Below are 22864 nucleotides of genomic sequence, written 5' to 3' on the forward strand. Positions count from 1 at the left end.
CATTGATCATCAATCCAGCACCATCAAACATTAATCAAGTAATCCAGCAAACTTCAATAGAACAGCCGAAAAGCGAAGTATTGAATCTTCTTGTGACTGCGCCCGGTATCAATGCTGACGACTCCCATCAGGATGACATCACAGGGCAGGAGTTGTCGTCGATGAACACTCTGTCATTTGGCGAAGTGGACACCATGTACGAGGACACGTCCAGCATGCCCGCGCCATGTAAGTTCGCCGAACCACCAGGGCCCCAAACAGTAGTTGAAATAGTCCAGGAATGTTTCCAAGTCATGGATGATGTAATTAAAACCAAAGTATGTTTGGCACAGCCTAGGTACACCAAGGTACAAGGAGCTGAAACTGTAGCGAGAATGGTCCACGACTGCTTTCAAGTAATGGACATGTTTCATGTACGAGGACATGTCCAGCATGCCCGCGCCATGTAAGTTCACCAAACCACCAGGGCCCCAAACAGTAGTTGAAATAGTCCAGGAATGTTTCCAAGTCATGGATGATGTAATTAAAACCGAAGTATGCTTGGCACAGCCTAGGTACACAAAGGTACAAGGAGCTGAAACTGTAGCGAGAATGGTCCACGACTGCTTTCAAGTAATGGACGATGTAGTTCAAAGCAAGACATGTACGTCCCATACGATAAATGTAATGCATAAGAGATCGACCTCATCCGGGCTCTCTACAGCCGAGACAAACTCGAAATCGTATGCAAGTTCTGCCCGTCACAGTTTGGTAGGCGAAAATAAAACATCTCGAAGCACCAGGAGGCCCTTGGGATCTCGAAAGTCCACATACGCCAGTTCTGTGCGTTCAGGGAAGTGTCGAATGCCAAATTTCGATTCCTAAGAAGCATGGGTAAAGAGGGGCTCGCAACCGTCCAAAGACTCTCACTCGCGGCATCTTGCTTCATTTCCAGGCTTCAACACAAGAGTTGAAGTAGCTGTCAACAGGCCTGATGTTGTCGGCTTAGTCAACAGGCCGGACATCGTTCGTCTGCGTTCTAGCTGTCTCTTACTAGAGTCAGTAACAGGACTTGTGCAAGACACTGTGAACAAAGATTTCGCCAGTGCGAAAGCTAACATTCTAAGCACAGGCATCCCGCTCAGGACAACTGTTGCTGCGTATGTCGTGGAAGATGACGACGCAAAGAAAAAGAAAAGGCGTAGGAAAAAAAATAAACGCTCCAAAAAGTAAACAAACGAATAAACAAAAGGAAGTCTAAGAAGAAAAAGAAAGGGTCAATGAAGTATATTCCTGTACAACATCTTTACTCACTTGAAGGCTGCTTCCAATGACGAGAAGAAAACTTTTTGCGGTCGAAAGCTGTTGAAACTCATGGGAGCGGACAAGACGAGAAAGAAGACGGCGGGCTCCAAAGGCATGCGCGCTAAAGAAAGCAATAAAGAAAAAAGAAGAATCTCGGTTTCGTTCAAATCGAACGCAGCTGTCTTGTCTCGCTTCTGTGACATGCATGTTAAAGAACCCCAAGTGGTCCAAATTTCTGTTGTCCCCCACTACGGCGTGGCTTATAATGAGATTGTGGTTCTGGCGCTTAAAACCCCATAATTTTTTTTTTGTCTCTTAGGTGCATTCACATGCCTGCAATGCTGAACCAACTCGCTCAAGTAGCTGTGTTTACTCCATGTGTCATAAAAGCATCTAATTTGCTAATTTTGTGTGGTGTTTTGCCAAGCATGAGCACAGGCCTTGCAAATGTGCCACATTCATCAGCTCTTTTTTTTTTGCTGCAGTTCCAGTACCTCCATAATTGTAAGTCGTTTTAGCAGGTGCACACCTATATCAATGAACCAGGTGCATTCCAGTACACGGTCGTTTCCAATATAATGAATGAAAGTTTATGAACTAGTCACATAATGTACTCGGCATCGCAGTCTGTAGAAAGTGTTGCCATTCCTCACTTAGTAACATCCACTTTTTTCTTAGTCATTCCTTAATTCAGCACCATTTTTTTTATTTTATTCCGTAAGAACTACTGGCCCAAAGAAACTTATAATGCCACTGTATTTATTTTCATTTTTTTAATGGCCAAGCTTTGCTTTCTAAGCAAACGCCTCTCACTTACTCCGAAATCAAGGGCTTTGTGGGACCATCTGAACTAAAGTGACAAAGCTGAAATATTTTCTGACAAATCGTCTAAAGGTTTCTCAAAAATTAATGAAAAAAATGTGCAGCTACAATACTTCGTAATAAAATCTTGAAAATGCCAAAATTGCAACAGTAGCAAAAATTGGCATATTATAAGGGGCCCTGAACCACTTTTTATCAAAGTGGAGAAATGCATTTGAAGTTAAAATAGACTATTCCAGAAATATATTGCCGCAAAAAGTACTTCAATGCGTTCAGCAGAAATGGAGTTATTGGTAGCGAAAGGTTGTGTATGATCCCATTCACGGTACTCCTGTTCCTTCTTCAATGTCTTGTACTGCGAAGGCTACAAAAGAGTGGGGTATACCCACAACGCTACGCCTACTGAACATCACCATGGCCACAATTCAAATTTGATTGTGAATGTTCACGCAGACACCACTACTTCCGATATTGGCGCATACGACGTGCCAAGCGGGGTTGTCCTCAACGAGTCGCAGTGCGCTCGGCCAGCGGACTCATTGCGGCACTCAGATGCCAAGCCTCTGAGTAGATATCTATCTACAGCAGCTATGTACAACTGTAGTACAGATGCGCAGTGTTTGCTAGCAACCACAGCCGAGCATGAGCAGACAATGGTCGCCTTCTTCCGGAAGTAGTTAATTCTTTTTGAAATTCGAAAGCAGATTTTTGCTTACTTTAACCTGCTTATTAAACTGCATCAATAAATATGCACAGTAACAGTAGGAAGAAACGCACTGATCCAAACACCCTCCTTGATTGGTGTCTCCTATTGGCCAGTAGTAGCTGCATATGGGAATCTGCTATATGACAAAATAAAGCAGCCTGAAAAGAATGAGGAGCAGGCTTCTGTTGAAAAGAGAGTGCTTGAGAAAAAGGTGACCTAGTGCTCAGCTTGCAAGCTTGTTGCGTCAAGCATGACTGCAAAACTTGGCTGAGATGTTCACAGCAGCGTATGCTATCCACAGACTGTTTTTTTGCCAAGCACGAGGGACGGTTCAGGACTCCTTTAAGGTGTTTTAAAAAAGAGAAATAACAGTAATTGTCAGTTTTCATGAATATTTTACAGAATTCCCTTGCAGGATCGATAATTCCAGTTCTGCAAAAATGTATTGCATTATTCTAATTTAAATGGAAAAATTTTGCCTATTTTTAGAGGCCTGTATGCGCATCCTTATTTATTATCTCTGTAGATTTAATAATAAAATAGAAATTACATTCATATTGCATTCCAAGCTTGTTTTCTCAACTTACCTTAATTCCATGAGAGAGTTTGTATAGAGTTAGAGTAAAATATTTTTTTGTGTAGAAAACTGTATTCTATGTATTGTGCACTTTTTAAGTTTCAATATCTTGCGACTCTGTAATGAGGCTTTTGCATCTTGTACCAGTTAAAATTTTTTATGTGTGAAACAAAGGTGTGTTTTGGAAAAGTAGTCTCGGTTCCATTGTGTGGAAGGGTTTTTCTGCCTAATATAAATATTTTAGTGGAAATTAAAAATATTTAGGACCCCTTTTGCGACTGTCCTTATACGAACATGCCCAGCTGACTCCTCCACTGCTTGGCGTCATCGCAGTTTCCCACTGGGCTGGTGTATCGGTCATATGCACAAGGAACATTTCAAATAGCAGGTGTAATAGAAAAGTAGTGCCAGGTGCAGATTCCCCAGACCAGCCTTAACCAGCTCACTGTGTGCACTCTCGTGTGTTTGCTACTTCAATGTATCATTGGAAAAATATCGATACAGCAGCCATGAAAACCCAAGCTCAGCTCACTTCATGGCTGAGGAGAGGTAAAAAATAGACACAGTGTGAGTCACTGTTCTTTACTACCACACAAAACAACAAGCTCAGAATGCAATATGAATGTAATTTCAATTTTATTATTAGAACTACACACATCATAAGCATAACCAAACTCATTTCTAAAATAGGCTCAATTTTTTTTTTTGCTTCAAATAATGTAATGCAACATATTTTTGCAGTACTTTATTTATCAGTCCTGTCAGGTGCTTAGATTTAGGTGCACGTTAAAGAACCCCAGGTGGTCAAAATTTCCGGAGTCCTCCACTACGGCGTGCCTCATAATCAGAAAGTGGTTTTGGCACGTAAAACCCCAAATATTATTATTATTATTATCAGTCCTGTCAGGGCATTCTGTAAAACTTTAGTGAAAATTGGTGACAATTTTTCTTAAATGTGTAAATATTTGCTACTTTTGCAATTTTGGCATTTTCGAGGTTTTATTATGAAGTAAATAAGTATTGTAACTGCACATTTTTTTTTGTTAATTTGTGAGAAATCCTTTGAAAATTCGTCAGAAAATATTTTGGCTTTGTCACCTTAGTTAATACGGTCCCACTAAGCCATTGATTTCGGTGAGATGCTTGCTCAAAAAGAAAAGTGTGGCCATTTTTTTTTTAAGTAAAGCCGTAGGCGATGCAAGTCGAAGTTTCCTTGGGCCAGTAGTTCTAATAGTGTAAAATTACAAAAAAAAATGTTTTGGCAATGTACAGTATTTTAAGTTCTGTGTGATAAGTCTTCAAACTTCTAAAATCTGCAAGACTCAACAATGGTCTTCTCCGCCTTTAGTGAATTATATTATTTTTTTTCACAAAATCCACGCTGCGTTTCGGAAAACAAAAGGTTGATTCCTTTGAGGAATTTGCCCACTTAATATAAAATTTTCACTGAAAACAAAAGATAAATTGGACCCTCCTCCCCCCAAGCCTGTCCTCATCTGAACACACCCAGTTAACAGAGCAAATGATTCTATACAGAATAATACATATATAATTATTTCAACTACAATAGTTCCTGAAATAGAGGGTTGGTGAGCATTGGGGAAAAAAAAAAAGAACATGCCGTTTTAGAGCCTACCCTGCCCCCCAAAAGGGATGAACAACCTAGCAGTTGTATTGACTACAACACAGAGGATGAATGCGTGGGCAGAGGATGTCAGTCGTACAGATAACTTTAGTGGTACCCTGTGGAACAAAGAAAAAAAAAATCTTTGGTGTTTGGTTTGATGCTCATGTCTGTGTACATGACCTATGCAGGACCATCTTTCAGACATAACCTATAAGGTAAGATGCAGCAATCTCACCTTCACACCAATTGAGCACTGTACAACAGATTGCTGCCTTTCATTTGTTCTATGGTGTCAAAATGCTGGGAGGATCTCTCCTTTTTATTTTTAAGACCAGTGTTTGCGTTTGCGTGCAGAGCCAACACAAGGCACCTCCCACTCAACCAGCCAAGGCAGCACCTCATCAGCAGGTCCCACTCAGCCCGCAGACATCAGTAAATCCGCAAGTTGGTCGCAAGCGTGAAAGCGTAGCCTCAGTCAACTATTCTATGGGCATGGCTGGCACCGGCCAGCTCTCTGTGAGCTACCCTAAGTGAGTGCACATTGTTACATGACTTTTGCTGCAAGGAGTTGGATTACTTGACTTAGACAACAGCTCTACTTGTAGAGTGCAGCAGTTTTATTTTTGAAAGTATCATAAATATCTGTTCACTGTGAATTTGACAAATACAATTGTTGTCTTGTGTGTTTGTTTCCATGTTGTGTTTTCCTGGCACCATGTTTCAGACATAACCTATAAGGTAAGATGCAGCAATCTCACCTTAGGGTGGATGTTAGCACTTCCAGTCATTGCGGTGTGCTTCACATGTTCACTGGAACGTGGCTATACTTAAGACACTAAAGAGAAAAAATGTAATTACATGAAACACGTAAAATTTTGTGAGCTATACTTAGCATGGTCAGCCTCCATTTGTGGTCATTCATAACTGGCCATCTGAACCTGAGAAGAAATATGGCTGCAAATCGTGTAGAGGGTGATGTGACATTAAGGCAAATGAGTGGTCTACCTGAAGTTGGTCACCAAGCACAGCTATTGAAAGCAGCATTTCTAAGCCTATGCATTGAGCATGGTGCAAACTGGTGTAGCAGCAAAATATTTTAACCCTGTATTTCCCAATATGTTGTAAATGCTAGGCTGAGTTTGTTACCTCGAGAGAGCGAGAAATTTATTTACAGAAAGGCAGATAGTTTGGCCTGAGCTATAGCTTGCTATTGCCTGTTACTCTACACTGGGGAAAACGAATGGGAAAGAACAGGGCTGATGTATGCGCTGCTGCTGCTGATGATGATGGTGATGATGATAAGAAGAGGAGGTGTATGTGTATAAAAGATACAACATTGTGGCATCTCTAAGGCTGCGCATTTAGCCATGTGGTTTGTAGAAAGGCTATAGCAGCACTTGTAATTAAGGCTGCGCTGCTTGCATTAGGCCAAGGACCCAAAAGAAACTCGTCTGATAGTGGCCTACTATCAATGTTTGCAAAGACATCAGCTTCTGCCGTTCTTGCGCGTACGCGGCACAAATGCAAAATATGTGATCAAGTGTTTCTGACATCTGATAGTATTCACAATTTGGGCTAGTGTCACTGCAACCTATGGGATGTCTATAACGCTTGGTGAATGCGACACCAAGGCGATTCCGGCACACCATGCTTGTTTGGCTTCTTTTGAGCTTGTGAGGCATACAGAATTTCATTTATGGATGCCATTTATGCACTTGCTTGTGTCGCCAATCTGGTTGAGTATAATGCTCCAATGCAGAGTTGCGTAGTATCAAGCAATGAAGTAGGGTGTTTGTGTCTGTTCGAGAGAATGCAATGCGTACTTCAGAAGCATTATTTAAAGCAGTTTTTGCTTCAGTGTCTGCCTGTTTATTCCCTATCATGCCACAATGTGCAGGTATCCACTAAAAGGTGATATTGTGGCACTTCCTATTTGCATGGTCGATATGCTCTCATTTCTAGAGCTATTGAATAATACAGGCCCTGTCTGAGGATGCAGTCAATGGTTTGAAGAACTGGCTTAAAATCGCAGATTATGGTCCATGAGTGAGGAGGCTCCTTTTTGAGAAATCAAAGTGCCTCCTGGATTACAGCAAGTTCTGTGGCAGTTTATAATGACCTATGGTCCAGTTTAACCCGCCAAGCGATGATCATATGTGGGATGCTGAAGGCTGCAGTGGAGGCATATGGTTTAACAGATTTGTCGATATACACATGTACAGTATCTCTGTACTCTGCGTAAATGTGAAACAGGGTAAGTTGCTTGAGACCAATGGATGGAACAAATTACTTTTTTTGTAATTCCAGGGATTTGCAGTGTAATGAAAGGTTTAGGCAGGACCTACACAGGTGTTCTCAGAATATAGGCAGGGGAAAATCTTGCCGATAAAATATTCTGATGGCGCGATATAGTCCATGAAAAGCTGCAACCTGTTTGCGTTGCACGGAGCGATGACAAAGAATGGTGTCTTTGGATGGTGATTTGAACCTGTACTTTCCATAGCCAGAAATAAAGGTGAACAAGTTGTTCTAATTTTTCATGGTATGGAACTGTGTTTGTGCAACGTAGAGGGTTAAGTACACTGCATTTTGTAAGCTATGGCTTCGAGGGTGCACATTTCTCTGCTGAATGAGTTGTAGTGAACCCACTTAATAACAAATTACATTGAGTTGACCCATGTCACATTGCTCCAATGGCATTAAAAGTTAAGGTATTTCCTATTTAGTGTCATTTTCTATGCCTTTGAATCATGGGTATAAGTTTGAAAGCTCAGTTGTATAGAAGGTGTCCCATGTAACTTGAGCCAAGAATTGAAAAAATGAAAGGCGGATTTGAAGTGAATTGAACCGAACACATACTATTCGTAATTGCCTATAGTAACTCAGGCAATTATGTGTTTCGTGGAGCTCCGAGCTTTCACGCAGGGTGTCTACCAACCGGGAAAACCGGGACTTCTCAGAGAATTTGAATAGTCTGGAAATACTCAGGGAAAACTCAAGGAATTTTTGCTTCTATCAGGGGAAATTAGCTCTACTTTTATTGAAAGAGAACGAAAGTCATGTTAAGGCTGGCTCCAGTAACAGATGAATCGAAACAAATCGTTGTTGACGCCATGTCATTGGCACAAGGTAATGCCAGACTCGTTAGCGACTGATTTTCCAGAAGTCCTATATTTTGGACATGCCTGATAATTCACGTGGCTTCGGGGCACCACCACGTACTCCATAGAGTCAATGCATATTGCCCTAACTGCAGGTCTGAAATGGAATTAATCAAAGCCACCACCACCGCCATTTCGATTGTCTCGCCGCCTCGAACCGGTGCCCTCGCACGCCGATCCGCTGGCAGCCGTAGCCACCACCGCACACTGTTAGGACTAGCTGCTTCTCTGTTAGCTAGCTTCTTGCTGTGCGGTGCCATGTTTTTCATTGAAAGAATTCACCGCTGTCAGCAATTGCACTGACTCCGCCTTTGTGATCCTCGCGATTGGCTTCGAATCTCGCAAAGCACAGCACATTGAGCAATGCCAGTCTCCGAAATATATGCTTCAGAAGAACTTCAGTTTGGCCTAGTTGGTGTTTACTGCATATCACATATATAAAGTTACCGCCCGTGTTGTTTATGCATTCTCTCCCGCTGTCCCCGTCTTTATTTGCGGTCAATATGATATGCAGTCTCCGAAAGCTAGCTTCGCCTCAATAGAAATATGTTACGCGGTGAAGCATAACAATGGTAGGAAGGGGCAATTGTCACGGGACACAGTATGTATTCCTTAATTATACAAACATGCACCCACGTCTCCTGTCACAATACGAGCACTGATATGCCTAGTAAGTGTACTGGCAGGCCTTAAGAGCTTTTTCGGACAGGCCTGTGGCAATTTGAGCCCTTAACTCTTTTGTTACCGTGAGAAAATAGTAGTTTTTTATAGGTCTCAGAAAAAAAATATTTACCTCTACAAATAATATTCCAGCAACGTAGCTTGTTGTGCATAATGAAATTCTCTTTCTAAAAACATACGTTGCCAAACAAAAGTTTTTTAGGTAAAACATAAAAATTCCAGAAAGTACCATTTTTGCTGCCAGTTGATAAAAACAATCAAAAAAAGATATCTGCTAAAACATTAATATCAAAGGAAATTCCGAATATACATTTCAAAGATAAATAACCGAGGAATAGTGTCTGAAAAAATAAATGCTCAGTACACAGCCATTCTTTGGATACAAAAAGAAGAAACTAAGACCAGTTCATCGCTCATGGCATGCGGTGAAGCAGTTCCTGGATTTTGTGAAGCGTAGGTGCACTTTGCATTTTCCCCACAAAATGTCTGGTATTTGTTCATCTTTGCGGCCCTCGTAACACATTTTGCAGTTCTGTCTTTTCGGCATCTTCTGAGGATGGTCCGATGAGGAGTCCAGGGAACGCACTTCACCAGTTCATCTAGAGTCATGCACCTCTATCAGGACCAATCGCTCTCAGCGTAGCCGGGCAACTACAAGATTATGCATCCAAGCATATCTGTTTGCATTTTTTGCAGATTGTCTTTATCACTTCTGCAGAGAAGAGTAGAAAGAAATCCCACGCCTTTGCAAACTGTCTTGCACTGGTCCGCAGTGTTGGGTCAAGGTGTGCTACGGGTGGCCATCTTGGCGTGAATGGAAGTTTCTTTGCTGCCGATGGCAGCACATCATAACCAAGCGAAGTATACACCCTGAAGATAATCAGGAGAGCTCTCAGATCGTGCAAGAAGATTGGCAGATAAGTGCGCACAAGGAAGGAGACTGCTCAAGGCCGTAACAAAAACTCACCGGTGAACAGTTGCGGATGTCCCATGCATCGTCGCCACCAGAGCTTGAATCTGCTTTTCTGTCATCTTCGGGATCATAACTCGAATCCTCGTCACTAAATGGAAGTGCAGGTGCAGCATAGTTTCGAGTTAGACGCTTTTCTCGCGATGCAGCCGCGCGGGGTGATGCTGTGGGAGCCATTTTCAATAACTGTGCAGTGACACTGGCAGCGCCCCTTGCCTGGATTTTACGAGAGGAGCGAAACCAATACTCTTGGAAACTGGTTGAAAATGCCAGTTCCACATGCTAGACATGCAGCGGACCTTCGGAAATACACTTTGGTGGAATAAAACAATTCGGACTCCAAACCAAAGCTCATTAGTGAACAGCTGGCGTCATTTTCAGTTAATTATCACCCCTCAGCACTGTCGGACGGCAAAGCCGGCGATATAATTTAATTCTTCACTTACTGGGAGTCATTTGATTACAAAATTTTGATGCTAGTGCAGTGTAATCGTGAGCGACATGATTTTTTCTGAAGCGCGGCAGGTGACGCCACGCCTCGTTTTGCTACAACACAACGCATTCGATCACATAAAGGTCCATAAAAAATCGCAACCTCACAGGAGCATGAAAATTTTAACTGATTCTGAAAGTTCAGTGCCTGTACTAACTACTGCATTCTTTTAAGGGGATAAAACGGCTCCAACATGTCGAAATCAGCGATCTAAAGTGTTGATCACCGGGGATCGATTTTAATATCTGTGGTAACAATAGAGTTAAAGACATGCATTCATTTTTTTCGGACTGCCTGATTTTTCGGATGTTTCCGCAGCCCCTAGGGAGTCTGAAAAATCGAACGTTGACTGTACAACTGATGAAAAGGATGCTTCAAAGGATCCATGGGGCGACCGCATCATGGAAGGAGGATGAGAACAGAAAGGACCGATGCACTGAGGAATTAACAAGAAAGGAAGCGTGCCGCTGCCTCTTTGAAGGAGCTTGAGCTCAAGAAAACAGTGTTGGCTGATGCCAAGATGCAGCTGTCCCTCATCCAAACCAAAATAAACTCTTTGAAGCAGTGAAACTCAACACTGAGATATTGTGTACGGGCTGAGGGTATGTCAGGACAGTTGAGGTTGACTTCCCAGCTGCTGAAAGAGAATCTTAGTTGTGACAAAGTTCAGGCCTCATATTGATGCGCTTGCTACCAGTTGATAGAAATAGCTCATACTCGAAAATATTTACTTCTGTATGCATCTCTTTTTCATTCGTATTTGAACATCGTAGACTCTATTCGAAATGCGTTTTACCATTTTTTTCCGCTGTGAATTTTACTATCACCTTCTTTCTCTTCTCTTTTTGAACAAAATAGATATTACTGCTTACTATTCAAACTGGACTAAATCATTTTTTTTTTCAACATGCTTACTAGAGTGTGACAGCATAGGGCAACATGATGTCAGCCCGTCTTGACATAAAACAAAGTTCTGGCTCATTCAGGGAATTTTGCAAAGGTGCTTAGGGAAAACCTGGAAAACTCATGGAATTTGGAAATGTCAACTTGGTAGACACCCTGTCACGTCAAGTATGGGCTGTCCAGAGAGCCGACAATGCGGCGGTGAGGCTTAGCCTTCCCGTCCCAACGTGGGAGCAGCCCGCGGCTTCATCACCTCCCTGAAAAGGGGGCGCTGCATTGGAGCCACTCAGGACCATCAATAATGTTCCTTGTCTGTCTGTCTATGTTTCCCCATTACTCACTAAGTAATTAATTACCCTACTTTTTCATTTTTGACTGAGGTCCCCAAGTATGATATGCAGATTTGTACAACACCTTCAGAAACCACTGATAGAGTTGTTTCCTCGATGATACATCTCACATAGTCCTTTTTTCCAGGTTGCAAAGAAAGCCCACAAAATATGAAAAAAGCCACGTGATGGAACGCTTGTGCAGTGGTATTGTGCTGGTCTCAAGCGTGCGTTCGGTGAACAAGGTCGGCTCTTGTCAGATGATAGCGCAAATGCATGCAGCTGGCCGAGCGTTGCCGAGGAGGTAAAGAACGTCATGCTGCTTCCTCGTCGCAAGTCACGATGCAGCCGACCTTGTTCACCGAATACACTCTTAGAGCAGCACCACACCACTTGTGCAAGCGCTCCATCATGTGGCTCTTTTCATATTTCCCGGGCTCTTTTTGCAACCCGGAAGAAAGGACTGCGTGAGACATATCGTACAGGAAACAACTCTATCAGTGGTTTCTGAAGGTGCTGTACAAACCTGCATTTCATACTTGAGGTCCTCAGCCAATAATTAAAAAGTTGAGTAATTAAACTAAGTCAATTAGTGAGTTACGGGGAAAACAAAAAATTGCCTGAGTTGCTATAGGCCCGTGCAAACAGTATGCGTTCGGTGCAATTCGCTTCTGACGCGCCTTTCATTTTTCGAATCTTGGCTCAAGTTACGTGGGACACCCTGTATATACTCGCTAGTAAGTTTTCGTAATTGGAATCTATCATTTTTCTCAATAAATATGTGTTCTTAATAGTTGGTATTTGGACAATTCAGCTTATTGTATTGCATGCTGTTTTTCTAGCAATGAAAAAGGTGTATTGCATGTTTAGGTACTGTGCTTTTTGTCTCTCATCTGTTCAGAATGCTTATCTTTAGACATAATTTTTAGATATAATTATCTCGGAGGTTTGGAGAGATCAAGTATTCTTTGTTGTTTTATTTGTTTCATTCAAGAATTTCATATTCAGTTAAATACATGCTGCTATGAAAGGTTAGTGATTTAAACCTCTTTAATTTGAATTCTTGAATTACTCAAACAAGTCGCCATGGTCCCATGTAAGGTACACAGAAGTCTGTGTAAAACAGTTCATTAATTCAAATGCCACTCGGTTCAGCCTCTGATAGCTTGAACTGCGTGTGAACTTGTTTAATTTATAGAAATGCATAAAGTGAGAGGCTAATCTTGTAGCTCAACTTAAGCTTCTTTTTCTTCTGGCAAAAGATCAGCAAAATGAGCAACGGCTAATTATGTGGCAGAGTGTATGTATGCAGAGGTATAAAAATGGAATCCCTTGACAATGTAAAATTGTGCTTTACATCATGCTTTGACAGACTTTGGAAAAACAGCAGTGCACATAAATGCTACGCCTTTAGACAATGTGCAATGTTTTGCACTAAAGGAACTTTTTCTCAGCTAAAGTAAGTGTGCATACCTGAAAATGTTACACATAGAACTATTAAGAGGAGATACTACCCTGAAGGGTCAGCTTTTGAACCAGAGTGCTGATTTTCATGAAGTTTTCCAGGATGACTGTCATTAGAATATATTTGAAATTTCATTCATCATCAGCCTATTTTTATGTTCACTGCAGAACGAAGGCCTCTCCCAGAGATCTCAAATTATCCCGGTCTCGCACTAGCTGATTACAACTTGCGCATACAAATTTCGTAATATCATCACAACACCCAATTTTCTGCTTACCTCGAATGTGCTTCCCTTCCCCTTGGCACCCATTCTGTAACTCTACTGGTCCACTGGTTATCTGCCCTACGCACTGCATGGCCTGACCAGTCTAATTTTTTTCTCTTAATCTCAACTAGAATATCAGCTGTCCCCATTTTCTCTCTGATCCACACTGCTCTCTTCCTGTCTCTTAAGTCTTGTCTAATAAAATGCCCAAAATTTTCGTTCCATCGCTCTTTGCATGTTCCTTAACTTGTTCTTGAGGTTTTGTTAACCTCCAAGTTTCTGCCTCATATGCTAGCACTGGTAGAATGCAATGATTCTAACGACAGTGGTAAGCACCCAGATGGAATGCAAATGGAAAAAAGGTTATGTTCATCACATCATTCAGCTGAGCATGTCAATTTAGAAAAACGATTATTTCAAAAAACACTTATGTTTTATTTATATATTCTGAATACATACTTTGTGGATAGCCTACAGTACAGAATAAGGGCAGTCTCTTGCTGTTTTATGTGTTTTATTTGTAAATACTGCATCATTTGAAAATGATGTTCTGATTTCTTGCTTTTGAGTGTATGTCAATGTATGTCAAAAATATTTTTGCTGTTCAAAATGATTGAAAAATTAAAGAAATACATAGTCTTGCTCCTTGCAAAATTCAGTCTGGAAACTACCTTAAAAGCACATTTTGGCAAAGCACTTTGGAAATGATAGTTTTTTTTGGATGCTGAGTCAGGCAAAAAAGTGCAGACTTAGAAAAATCAGTTAAAAAATTTTAAAGCCTGGTACTTTATTTACCGGGCGATGATGATCAATTAAAGGCCCCTGCCTGGGCCCTCCTCCTCTACCTGATGTTGATCGGCAGCAGTTGCTTCCTGCTTTCTGCTGTTTCTTTCATTTTATAGCTGTCAAAAGTCCTTATCTGCACTTGAAAGAAGCCTGCATTAGTTGCTTGCTCAACATGATTCCTTCTCAGCATTCCATATTTGAGCTCCACCTTTTCAAAAACTCTAAATTCCACCTGCACCCTTATTGAACTAAAGCACTGCCAAGGCTGCTGCAGTTTCCATCATTCTCAGGGACAGGTACTCGGTCTTACATTTATCTCTTCCACACTAACGTATTGAAGGATTTGTTTACATTTTCTGTCTGCATCCTGGAACCTCATGCGAGGAGCTCTGACTTACTGAGCTCATCTTATAGAGGGACTTCTGCAATGTCTCCGACACCCACGATGGTGGCATAGTAGTGGCTGTGGTGTTGAGCTGCTAATCCCGAAGACACGGAATCAAATCCCAGCTGCGGCAGCTGCATTTCATTGAAGGTCAAATGCAAACATGCCTATGTACTGTGCATTGGTTGGACATTAAAGAACCCCAGATGGTTTAAATTAATCCGGAGTCCACCACTACATGCCTCATAATCAGATTGTGGTTTTGGCATGTAAAACCTGAGGATCTAATTGTCTATAATGTCTCTGCTGAGGGTTTGACGATGGTTCCTGGCACTGATGACTTGCCAGTGTCAACCAGGGCTTTATGCTGATTGTAATTAGAGTGTTCACCTATTGTATTGTAATCTGATTATAATGCACCAATCCAAATATCAGTATCAGTTTGCTAGTCAATCTGGACTCGCCACAATTGAAAATATGCCTTTTTCTCTGTTCTTACATAAAACAGAGTTTCAGTTTCAGTTTGCCACACAATCCCGACTCGGCCAGGGCCGGAAATATAGCTTTTTTCTAGTACTTCCCTGTGTGTTATGCTGCAGCCATGATAGGTCTCCTATGGCTAAAAAGCACAAATAGCTATCTTTCGAACGAGGGCGTTCATTCCACATTCATGTTCTATTGCACACAGTGGCTCTGTTTTGAGAACAGCACTAACGGGTGCTTTCGACAGCAAGCACACGCTGTCACATGCAAAAAAAAAAAATCATTTTCTTCATTTATACAGCACAAGCAGTAACCAAACTTGATGAGATGCTTCTTTATTAATTGAGGGATTCAGAACAACTTAAATGTAAAAATGCATGTTTTTCGTGAAAATTAAGATTTTAACCTCTCATCCTCCCTTAAATATGTTGACTGCCCACCTTTTGTTTGTTACTACTGTGAAATCACCAGAATGAAAAAAATATTGAGTAGCATGTAATATGCAACAAGTTTCTTAGAATTACACTAATACCTTATTTCAGGATCAACTTCCATCCAAGCTGCTTCTTTGCCCTAGGATCTCCCATTGCAATGTTTCTGGTAGTACGTGGCAACGAGACCCTTTGTGAGGACTTCAGGTTGCCAACTTGTCCGGCCTTCTTCAACATCTTTCATCCGGTAACAAACCAGTTTTTTATAGTCATATTTGGCTGCACTTTATTGCTGGGGCTCATTGTTCAGGAGTAACATGCGACAGGAATCCTTTTCAGGTACTGTGTGTGTACTGATTTTGCCCATGAAGATAGCATGTCAGAAGCAAAAGCACTTATGCAAATTATGATGTTTAACCCTTTGAGGGTCGATTTTTTTTCACCATATGCGACCACCCAGGGTTGATTTTTTTATTGCAGATTCGAATTCTTATTAGGGACTTATTTCGAAAAAAAATTACCGTAATTTTCCTAGGGTGACCGTAAAGAGAGAAAAAAATATTTTGCGTTGGTATATATGTACTCTTTATTCATGAATAACAACAATAAAAAAGAAAATAAACTGATAAGAATAAAAAATTTGATGCATTGTTATAGTTCAAGGCTTTGAAAATGTGCACACGAGAATATTTCGCAAGATTCAAATGTTCCTGCTCTTACACTAATATGTACATCCATAGCGTAATCGGACTGCGTAGGTGTGCACACTGAACTGTGCGGTTCTGTGCCCGTCAAAAAAGCGCGTGCGACAGACTTCCGCTAATCTTCATCTTATCGCCAACCAGATGCTATTAGTTTTCGCGAGTCTCCAAAAGAAAAAGAAGAAGAAGAAGCAACGGAAACGCATGCACGGCGGCATCTTTCCTATGCGCACCCCTGGGAGCACTAAACGAGCGAGAAACAAGTGGTCACCCTTTGAGCGATTAGTAACGAGATAGCCATTAGTTCTGCAAGCGCAAGAAGCCGAAACGGCCAGCGAAAACAAAACCCGAACTGCCACCCGCCTGCACCCGCGCCAATGCGCGAGCGGTAGTATATAGATGCGCGGGAGCGAACTAGCGCTAAAACAAGCCATGCAACGGAAACCAAGAGAGGGAGGCGCGTGAAATAAATTCCTTGTATTACCACATAGTGCCAGCACATGACAGAAAAGAAAAACTTAGGAAATTGGCGCACTTTTTAAACGTACAGCCGCCACCGTAAATGTATGGCATCGACCATTTTTGGACTTGTTTGCCACGTCGTGTATTTACATCATAGACCCTCAAAGGGTTAAAGGGACTTTAAAGATTTTGACAATTTTGTACAAACATACTGAGTCGTTAGGGTAGGTCCTTCTGATCATAAGTGGCATATTTAAGTGCTTTGCATAAAGTGTGGAATTTATTATAAGGTTTTAAAAATGTGCATTGCTACTGATCACAGCGGTGCCGCTCCCTTGAGTTTTCAGTGGTTCTGTTACAATTTATGTAGCTGGCACGCTTGACATCAATTGGATGAGCTACTCGATTGGCTACCCGGGTTGTGTCACCAATCATTTTTTTTTCAACTTTATGTTGAACAAATGTTGTTCGTAATAGTTCGAATGTTAGTTAATTTGTTTCAATAAAAGAAGAAATTAACAGGAAGAGAATACGCAATGACAATTTATTACTACACTAAAGCACTTCTGGCATATAGCAAGGGTTATCTGCTTGTGTTACAACTGCTCTGTGTTGACATGAGGTACACAGTCAGTGTTTGTCTCGAGCTTTCTTTTCGCGAGCACCATAGATCACCCTTTCTATGCTGTGGGCTGCAAATCTAGCAATCAGCAGCATGTCAAGCTGCGACATTGTGTCCTTCTGCAAAGCAACAGGCAAGCAGAATGGCTGTGATGCATTGAGTTGTCGGTATGTGATCGGCGCCAGGATCTATGCATTTGGGGCCATCACTCCACGCTGGAGGATTACTACCACAGTAGAGGGTAATAGCATGTGTGGTATACCTGTAAATGTAGGTGGATTGACCATTTTGCCAGATGGGGGGAGGCACAAACCTGAGCGGCCTGTAGGGTGCAGCCAACTGGTGGCACAGAGCTCAACCAGACAAACACACAGCTAATATAGCAGTAACCAAGTGTCTTCTACTTTTCTGCTGGTGTAAATGTCTGGCAGCAGCATAATTGTGAAGATGTTTTCTTTTTAAATCCTTTTAAATGTTTAAAATTATGTACCCTTGCATACAGCAATGTTAGCTATGTGTTTGACTGGTTGAGGTCTGCACACCGAGGTGGCTGCTCCATGCAGGCCATTCACATTTATACCTCCGGCCATCTGTCAAAACGTCCAGCTCACTTGCATTTACTGGAATACTGGGCAGGCTTGGCGCTGCGACAGAACGCTCTCAACGCACGGTGCTTGGATAGCTCTTGCTGGGGACCGACAGCCAGGCGGCTGGCGAAGAGGTAGAAAAGGCTTTGCGCTCTGGCCCCAAAACATCAGAAGTAGACAACACGATGTCACATGATGATGCAATTGGATTGGAAAAACTTTAATAAAAGTCCTGCAGGACGCACGTCAGCGCGCAGTGGGCGTCTCCCACGCAGGGACCGACAGGGAATACCTGGCGGCCGCTGCGCGAGCCTGCTGGACGGCCCATTGCTGGTCTTGTAGGAGCGGGCTTCTTAGGATCTTCTCCCACTTGTCGGAGGTAGAGTCGGGCGGAGCGTTTCTACACTCCCAGAGCACGTGTGCGAGTGTTGGCGTGACCCTGCACGAGGGGCACGCATCGTCTGGGTAGACGTCCGGTTAGATTATCTGTAAGGTGGCCGGGTTTGGATAGGTATCCGTCTGTAATAAGCGTAGCGTTAGCGCCTGCGGCCTGTTTAGTTTGGGGTGCGGGGGCGGAAAGAGACGTCGTCCCAAGTAAAAGTGTTTGGTTATTTCATTGTAGGTTATTGGGGCATCCCTGTTCGCCTCCAACTCATCGAGACGTAGTTGCCCGGGGGTGACGGCGCGGTCGGTAAGCGCGCGCGTAGCGTCATGGGCTGTCTCGTTGAGGTTGGGCGGGGCGCCCGGAATCCGATACAGGTGGGCGGGAAACCAGATGACGGTGTGGTGTTTGAGGGTGCTTGGATCAGCGCCGCGGAGGATGCGTAACGCCTTGAAGGAGACGACTCCTCTCTCGAACGCTTTGATGGCTGGTCTCGAGTCACTGAATATTGTCGTTCGCTTATCGTCGAGCATTGCCAGGGCTATGGCCACTTGCTCCGCCACCTCGGGATCACGTGTGCGTACCGTGGCGGCGTTTAAAGTCCGTTGCGAGGACGAGACCACTACTGCGGCGAAGGCTCGGTTGCATCGGTAGGCGGCGGCGTCCACGAAAGCGACGTCGTCCGCTTTCTTGTTTACTCGTTTGAGGAACGCGGTGGCCCGGGCTTGGCGCCTGCCTCGATTGTGATCCGGATGGACGTTTCGCGGAATTGGTGCGATTGTGATCAGGTCGCGGAGCTCGCGGGGAACCGGCGTAAGCTCCGGTGGATCCTGGGTGTTCAGTGGGAAGTACCCGAGCTCGTGCAAGGTGTGACGGCCAGTCTTCGTCATCGTCAGTCGTATCATCTGCGCTCTCTCCTGAGCCTCAGCGATCTCTTCGAGGGTATTATGCACCCCGAGCTCGAGGAGTCGATACGTCGGTGTCGTGATCGGGAGCCCAAGGGCCCGCTTCACTACCTTTCGGATTAGTGTATTGAGCTTGTCACGCTCCGATTGTTTCCACTTATGCATTCCTGCAACGTAGGTGAAGTGACATAGGATGAACGCGTGTACGAGACGCAGCAGATTGTCTTCTTTGAGGCCATGGTGATGGTTGGCCACCCTGCGTACAAGTCGTATTGCGTTCTCCGTCTTTGTCGTCAGCTTGTGGACCGTTTGGATGTTGGATCCGCCTGCCTCGATAATCATTCCCAGTACTCGGATGGAGTCAACCCTGGGGATTGGGCGACCGTCTCTGGTGCGGACAGTGATGTTGCGCTCGGTCGGTGGTTTCCATCCGTTAGGCCTTTTGCCTTGTCGTTTTGGGCTGTACAACAACAGCTCCGATTTGGCGGAGGAGCACTTGAGGCCCGTGTGGTCGAGGTAGGATTCGGCAGTTTCGACTGCTTCCTGCAGAGCGGATTCGATAAAGCCATCCGACCCCGCGGAGCACCAGATGGTGATGTCGTCCGCGTATACCGTATGGTTGAGGCCTTGTATCTTCGACAGGCGTTCGGAGAGCCCAATCATCACCAGGATGAACAGCGTCGGCGAGAGGACGGAGCCCTGGGGGGCAATCTACAGGAGGAAAAGCATCACTAGGGAGGAAAGTAACTTGTAATCGTCCAGAGCTCTCTTAATATTAGATGCTTCACTTTAATCGTGGCACAGATGTTTAACTGTAGCTGTACAATATGCATATATAAAACTTGTCCTAACTATTTCAGTGATTCTTTAAAATGTTTCACATGTATCTTGAGGCACTTCTTTCTGATTGGACCTTTGCTGCAAATTTGAATAATATGTGCAAAGTGTTTTAATAAAAGGAGTTGGAAGCAAGACATCTGGGTGTTTGCTTTCAATGCTGTTATGTCATCATGTGTGGCGAGTTCACTTTTTAACTTGTTTCTGATGCTGTTTTGCACCAGGAATAAAGTTCGAGGTTGCTCGATGAATGCTTTTCAAGTATCCTGGAGTTGATGTTCTCATATCTGACATTATTGTAGAGAGTTCAACAAGGAGTCCACATTTTGTAAAATTAACAAAACTCACTGAAGAATTGGAAATTCTTGATCAGTTCTGCTGCAGTACACTTTTATTGATTCTGAAGATAGGTAAATTTGGTAAAAAAAATATTTCAGTGGACAGAATATTTGGTGCCTGAAGGGGATATACAGAAATGGGGTGGGGCAGAATGTCTTTTGAATCGCACTTTTGTATTACATCTCCGAAGTTATAAGATAGGTGTGTTCAGGTAAAAAGACGGTCACAGGTGGGGCGCGACAATTGTTTTTTTCAACAAAATTTTTATACGAAGTAGCAAAACCATGCCATAAAAAATTCGCCGTGTCCAATTACACAACTCTCCGACATTGAAAAAGTTATAAAAATGTAATCAAATTTTTCTATGCCTTGTGGGGTTCTCCTTCGTGCTCTTGGGACAAAGGAACGACAACAGAGTAGTGCAAACAATCGCAAGGGCATTTATTGCACCTTTCATAGATCAGTGCCTGCTAGCCGAGTTGCTATCCACAAAACATGCCGATGGGCGCGCGACAAATCTAGGAAGTCCGACTCACCGCGACCGGATAGTGAGCGAATATGTTCGCCCCATGCTGGATCCCAACGCCTGGTCGTTCGCGTGTACGGTCACACCAACGGTGGCGTGTTCGAAGGCAGCCACGCGAAACGGTCTCGCAGAAGCATGGGTCGGCGCGCGCGCGGGGCACGTCCATGCGTCCACGCCGGGGAAAGACCTCGCGCCTTGTCTCTCGGCGCCCAAGTAACCCCACCCCGCCTCTCGGCGGCATCAGCAGCGCAACACTCACGCCATCTCTAGCACTGTGCTTCAACCACAACGACCGCCGCGGGCACCAGGCCACGCGAGCCATGCGGGAAAACAACATATCAGGGGATGCGTGAGAGTCGCGCATCCCCACATCCCCCCAACCTTAAATCACTTCTTATTCCGGCGAAACATGTGACACGGTCTAACATTAACTCGTGCTTCGCGAACAAGATAGTACATGCAACAGTGGCCGCGCTGAGTAAATGTCCACACGCTGTCCATAGCATGCGAGCCGACATTGTCCCTGGGTACACCGCTGGCGTCCGCCGGTCACAGCAGCAGCTTTGTAGACTCGACGGCACGATTCCAGGCCAGGACTCCGGAGACGACGACGCAGTAGTCGGTACGAGCAAGCGTCGCTCGCGCTGACGAGCCCTACTGGGAAGAGCGGCCGTAGCTGTCGGTGACCGCCGGCTCTTTTGCCTGCCGCCGAGGGTTGTGAGCTGGATACAGGAGGCCACCGAAGCCGCTGCGCCGAACTGGCCACAGCATCACCATCGCCCGGGGTGGCTCGATCGTAGTCCAAGGCAGCAGCGCAGACGATGTGCAGGTGACGGCAAACCAGGGGTGACTCCAATCATGCTGCGTACACTCAACACACTTGGCAAACACTAAAGTAGTGCAAGGGAGAGGAATTCTGCATGCGCATCGCCCACGTGGTACGATGTTCAACTCGGCTAGCAAAAGATTGGGCAGCTACTCAGATGCTAAGTTCATGTGAACGAAGCTCGCTTCCTTGAGTCGAACGAGTAATTTCAATTCGTGCGAGGCTAACTAGAATGAGGTAAGCAAACTGCAACACCTCAACGCCACGGTCCACCAGGTTGTGTCCATCCACGTGCGACAGGCAGCTTCGTAAAGCCTTAGGCCTAAAGCGTCGCTACCCTGACAACAACCGGCATCCAAAAACAACACCCAAAATGAGCACAATACAGGCAGCCGCGAGGAGATGTCAGCTCTGTGAGGTGGTCCTACTCCGCTCGGTGCACATAGCATCCGAGTTGACAGCGCCTACCGTCCCAGACGGTGTCAGAGCGCCCGGTGCCAGGCCGCAATACCAGTCAGCCCGTAGTCGCACCCGTGGCCCGCGGCCACCCGGCTCCCAGAGCCGCGACTTCATCCGAGTCAAAGAGATAGAAGAAGCTATTTACATAAGGAATTCGGACCGCCCACGAGGCTTCCGTACTCACTCCCTTCAGGCTTGGCAATGCTCCGCGGGCACTGAGCCTCACTCTCCCAGGATGCAGACCACGTGGCTCTCGTACCAACGAATGCCATTAAAAAAAAACACTTGCGAAAAGGCTTAGCATGTTGACATGTTCAAACACACTACAGCCACCGTTGCCTCGCTCAAGAAAGCACGCCGCCAACGCTAGCTATCAAAATCCACGCTAGCCCTACACTTCGGTTCAAACAAAGGTCTCGAACGAAGCAAAACTGTTAACTATTGTCCGATGCCCCAAGAGGTCCACGTTGGGCGCCAGATGTAGGATTCTCACTCCGTACTCTTGGGACAAAGGAACGACAACACAGTAGTGCAAACAATCGCAAGGGCATTTATTGCACCTTTCATAGATCAATGCCTGCTAGCCGAGTTGCTATCCACAAAACATGCCGATGGGCGCGCGACAAATCTAGGAAGTCCGACTCACCGCGACCGGATAGTGAGCGAATATGTTCCCCCCATGCTGGATCCCAACGCCTGGTCGCTCGCGTGTACGGTCACACCAACAGTGGCGCGTTCGAAGGCGGCCACGCGAGACAGTCTCGCAGAAGCATGGGTCGGCGCGCGCGCGCGCGGGATGTCCACGCGTCCACGCCGGGGAAAGACCTCGCGCCTTGTCTCTCGGCACCCA

General features: G+C 44.4%; 1 protein-coding gene across 2 annotated transcripts in view; it reads left to right on the forward strand.

Annotated features, from left to right (window-relative positions):
- Nucleotides 1-22864, forward strand: part of PAPLA1 (Phosphatidic Acid Phospholipase A1) — an 89427-nt gene that overhangs the window by 24336 nt on the left and 42227 nt on the right. For both annotated transcript variants that reach the window (XM_070531248.1, XM_070531249.1), the window contains 2 exons: nucleotides 5371-5546; nucleotides 15480-15615. In XM_070531248.1, coding sequence (XP_070387349.1) covers nucleotides 5371-5546; nucleotides 15480-15615 — 312 coding nt within the window. The remainder of the gene's footprint in view (nucleotides 1-5370; nucleotides 5547-15479; nucleotides 15616-22864) is intronic.

The sequence above is a fragment of the Dermacentor albipictus genome, chromosome 1 (genome assembly GCF_038994185.2).
Source record: "Dermacentor albipictus isolate Rhodes 1998 colony chromosome 1, USDA_Dalb.pri_finalv2, whole genome shotgun sequence".
NCBI classification, from domain to species: Eukaryota; Metazoa; Arthropoda; class Arachnida; order Ixodida; family Ixodidae; genus Dermacentor; species Dermacentor albipictus.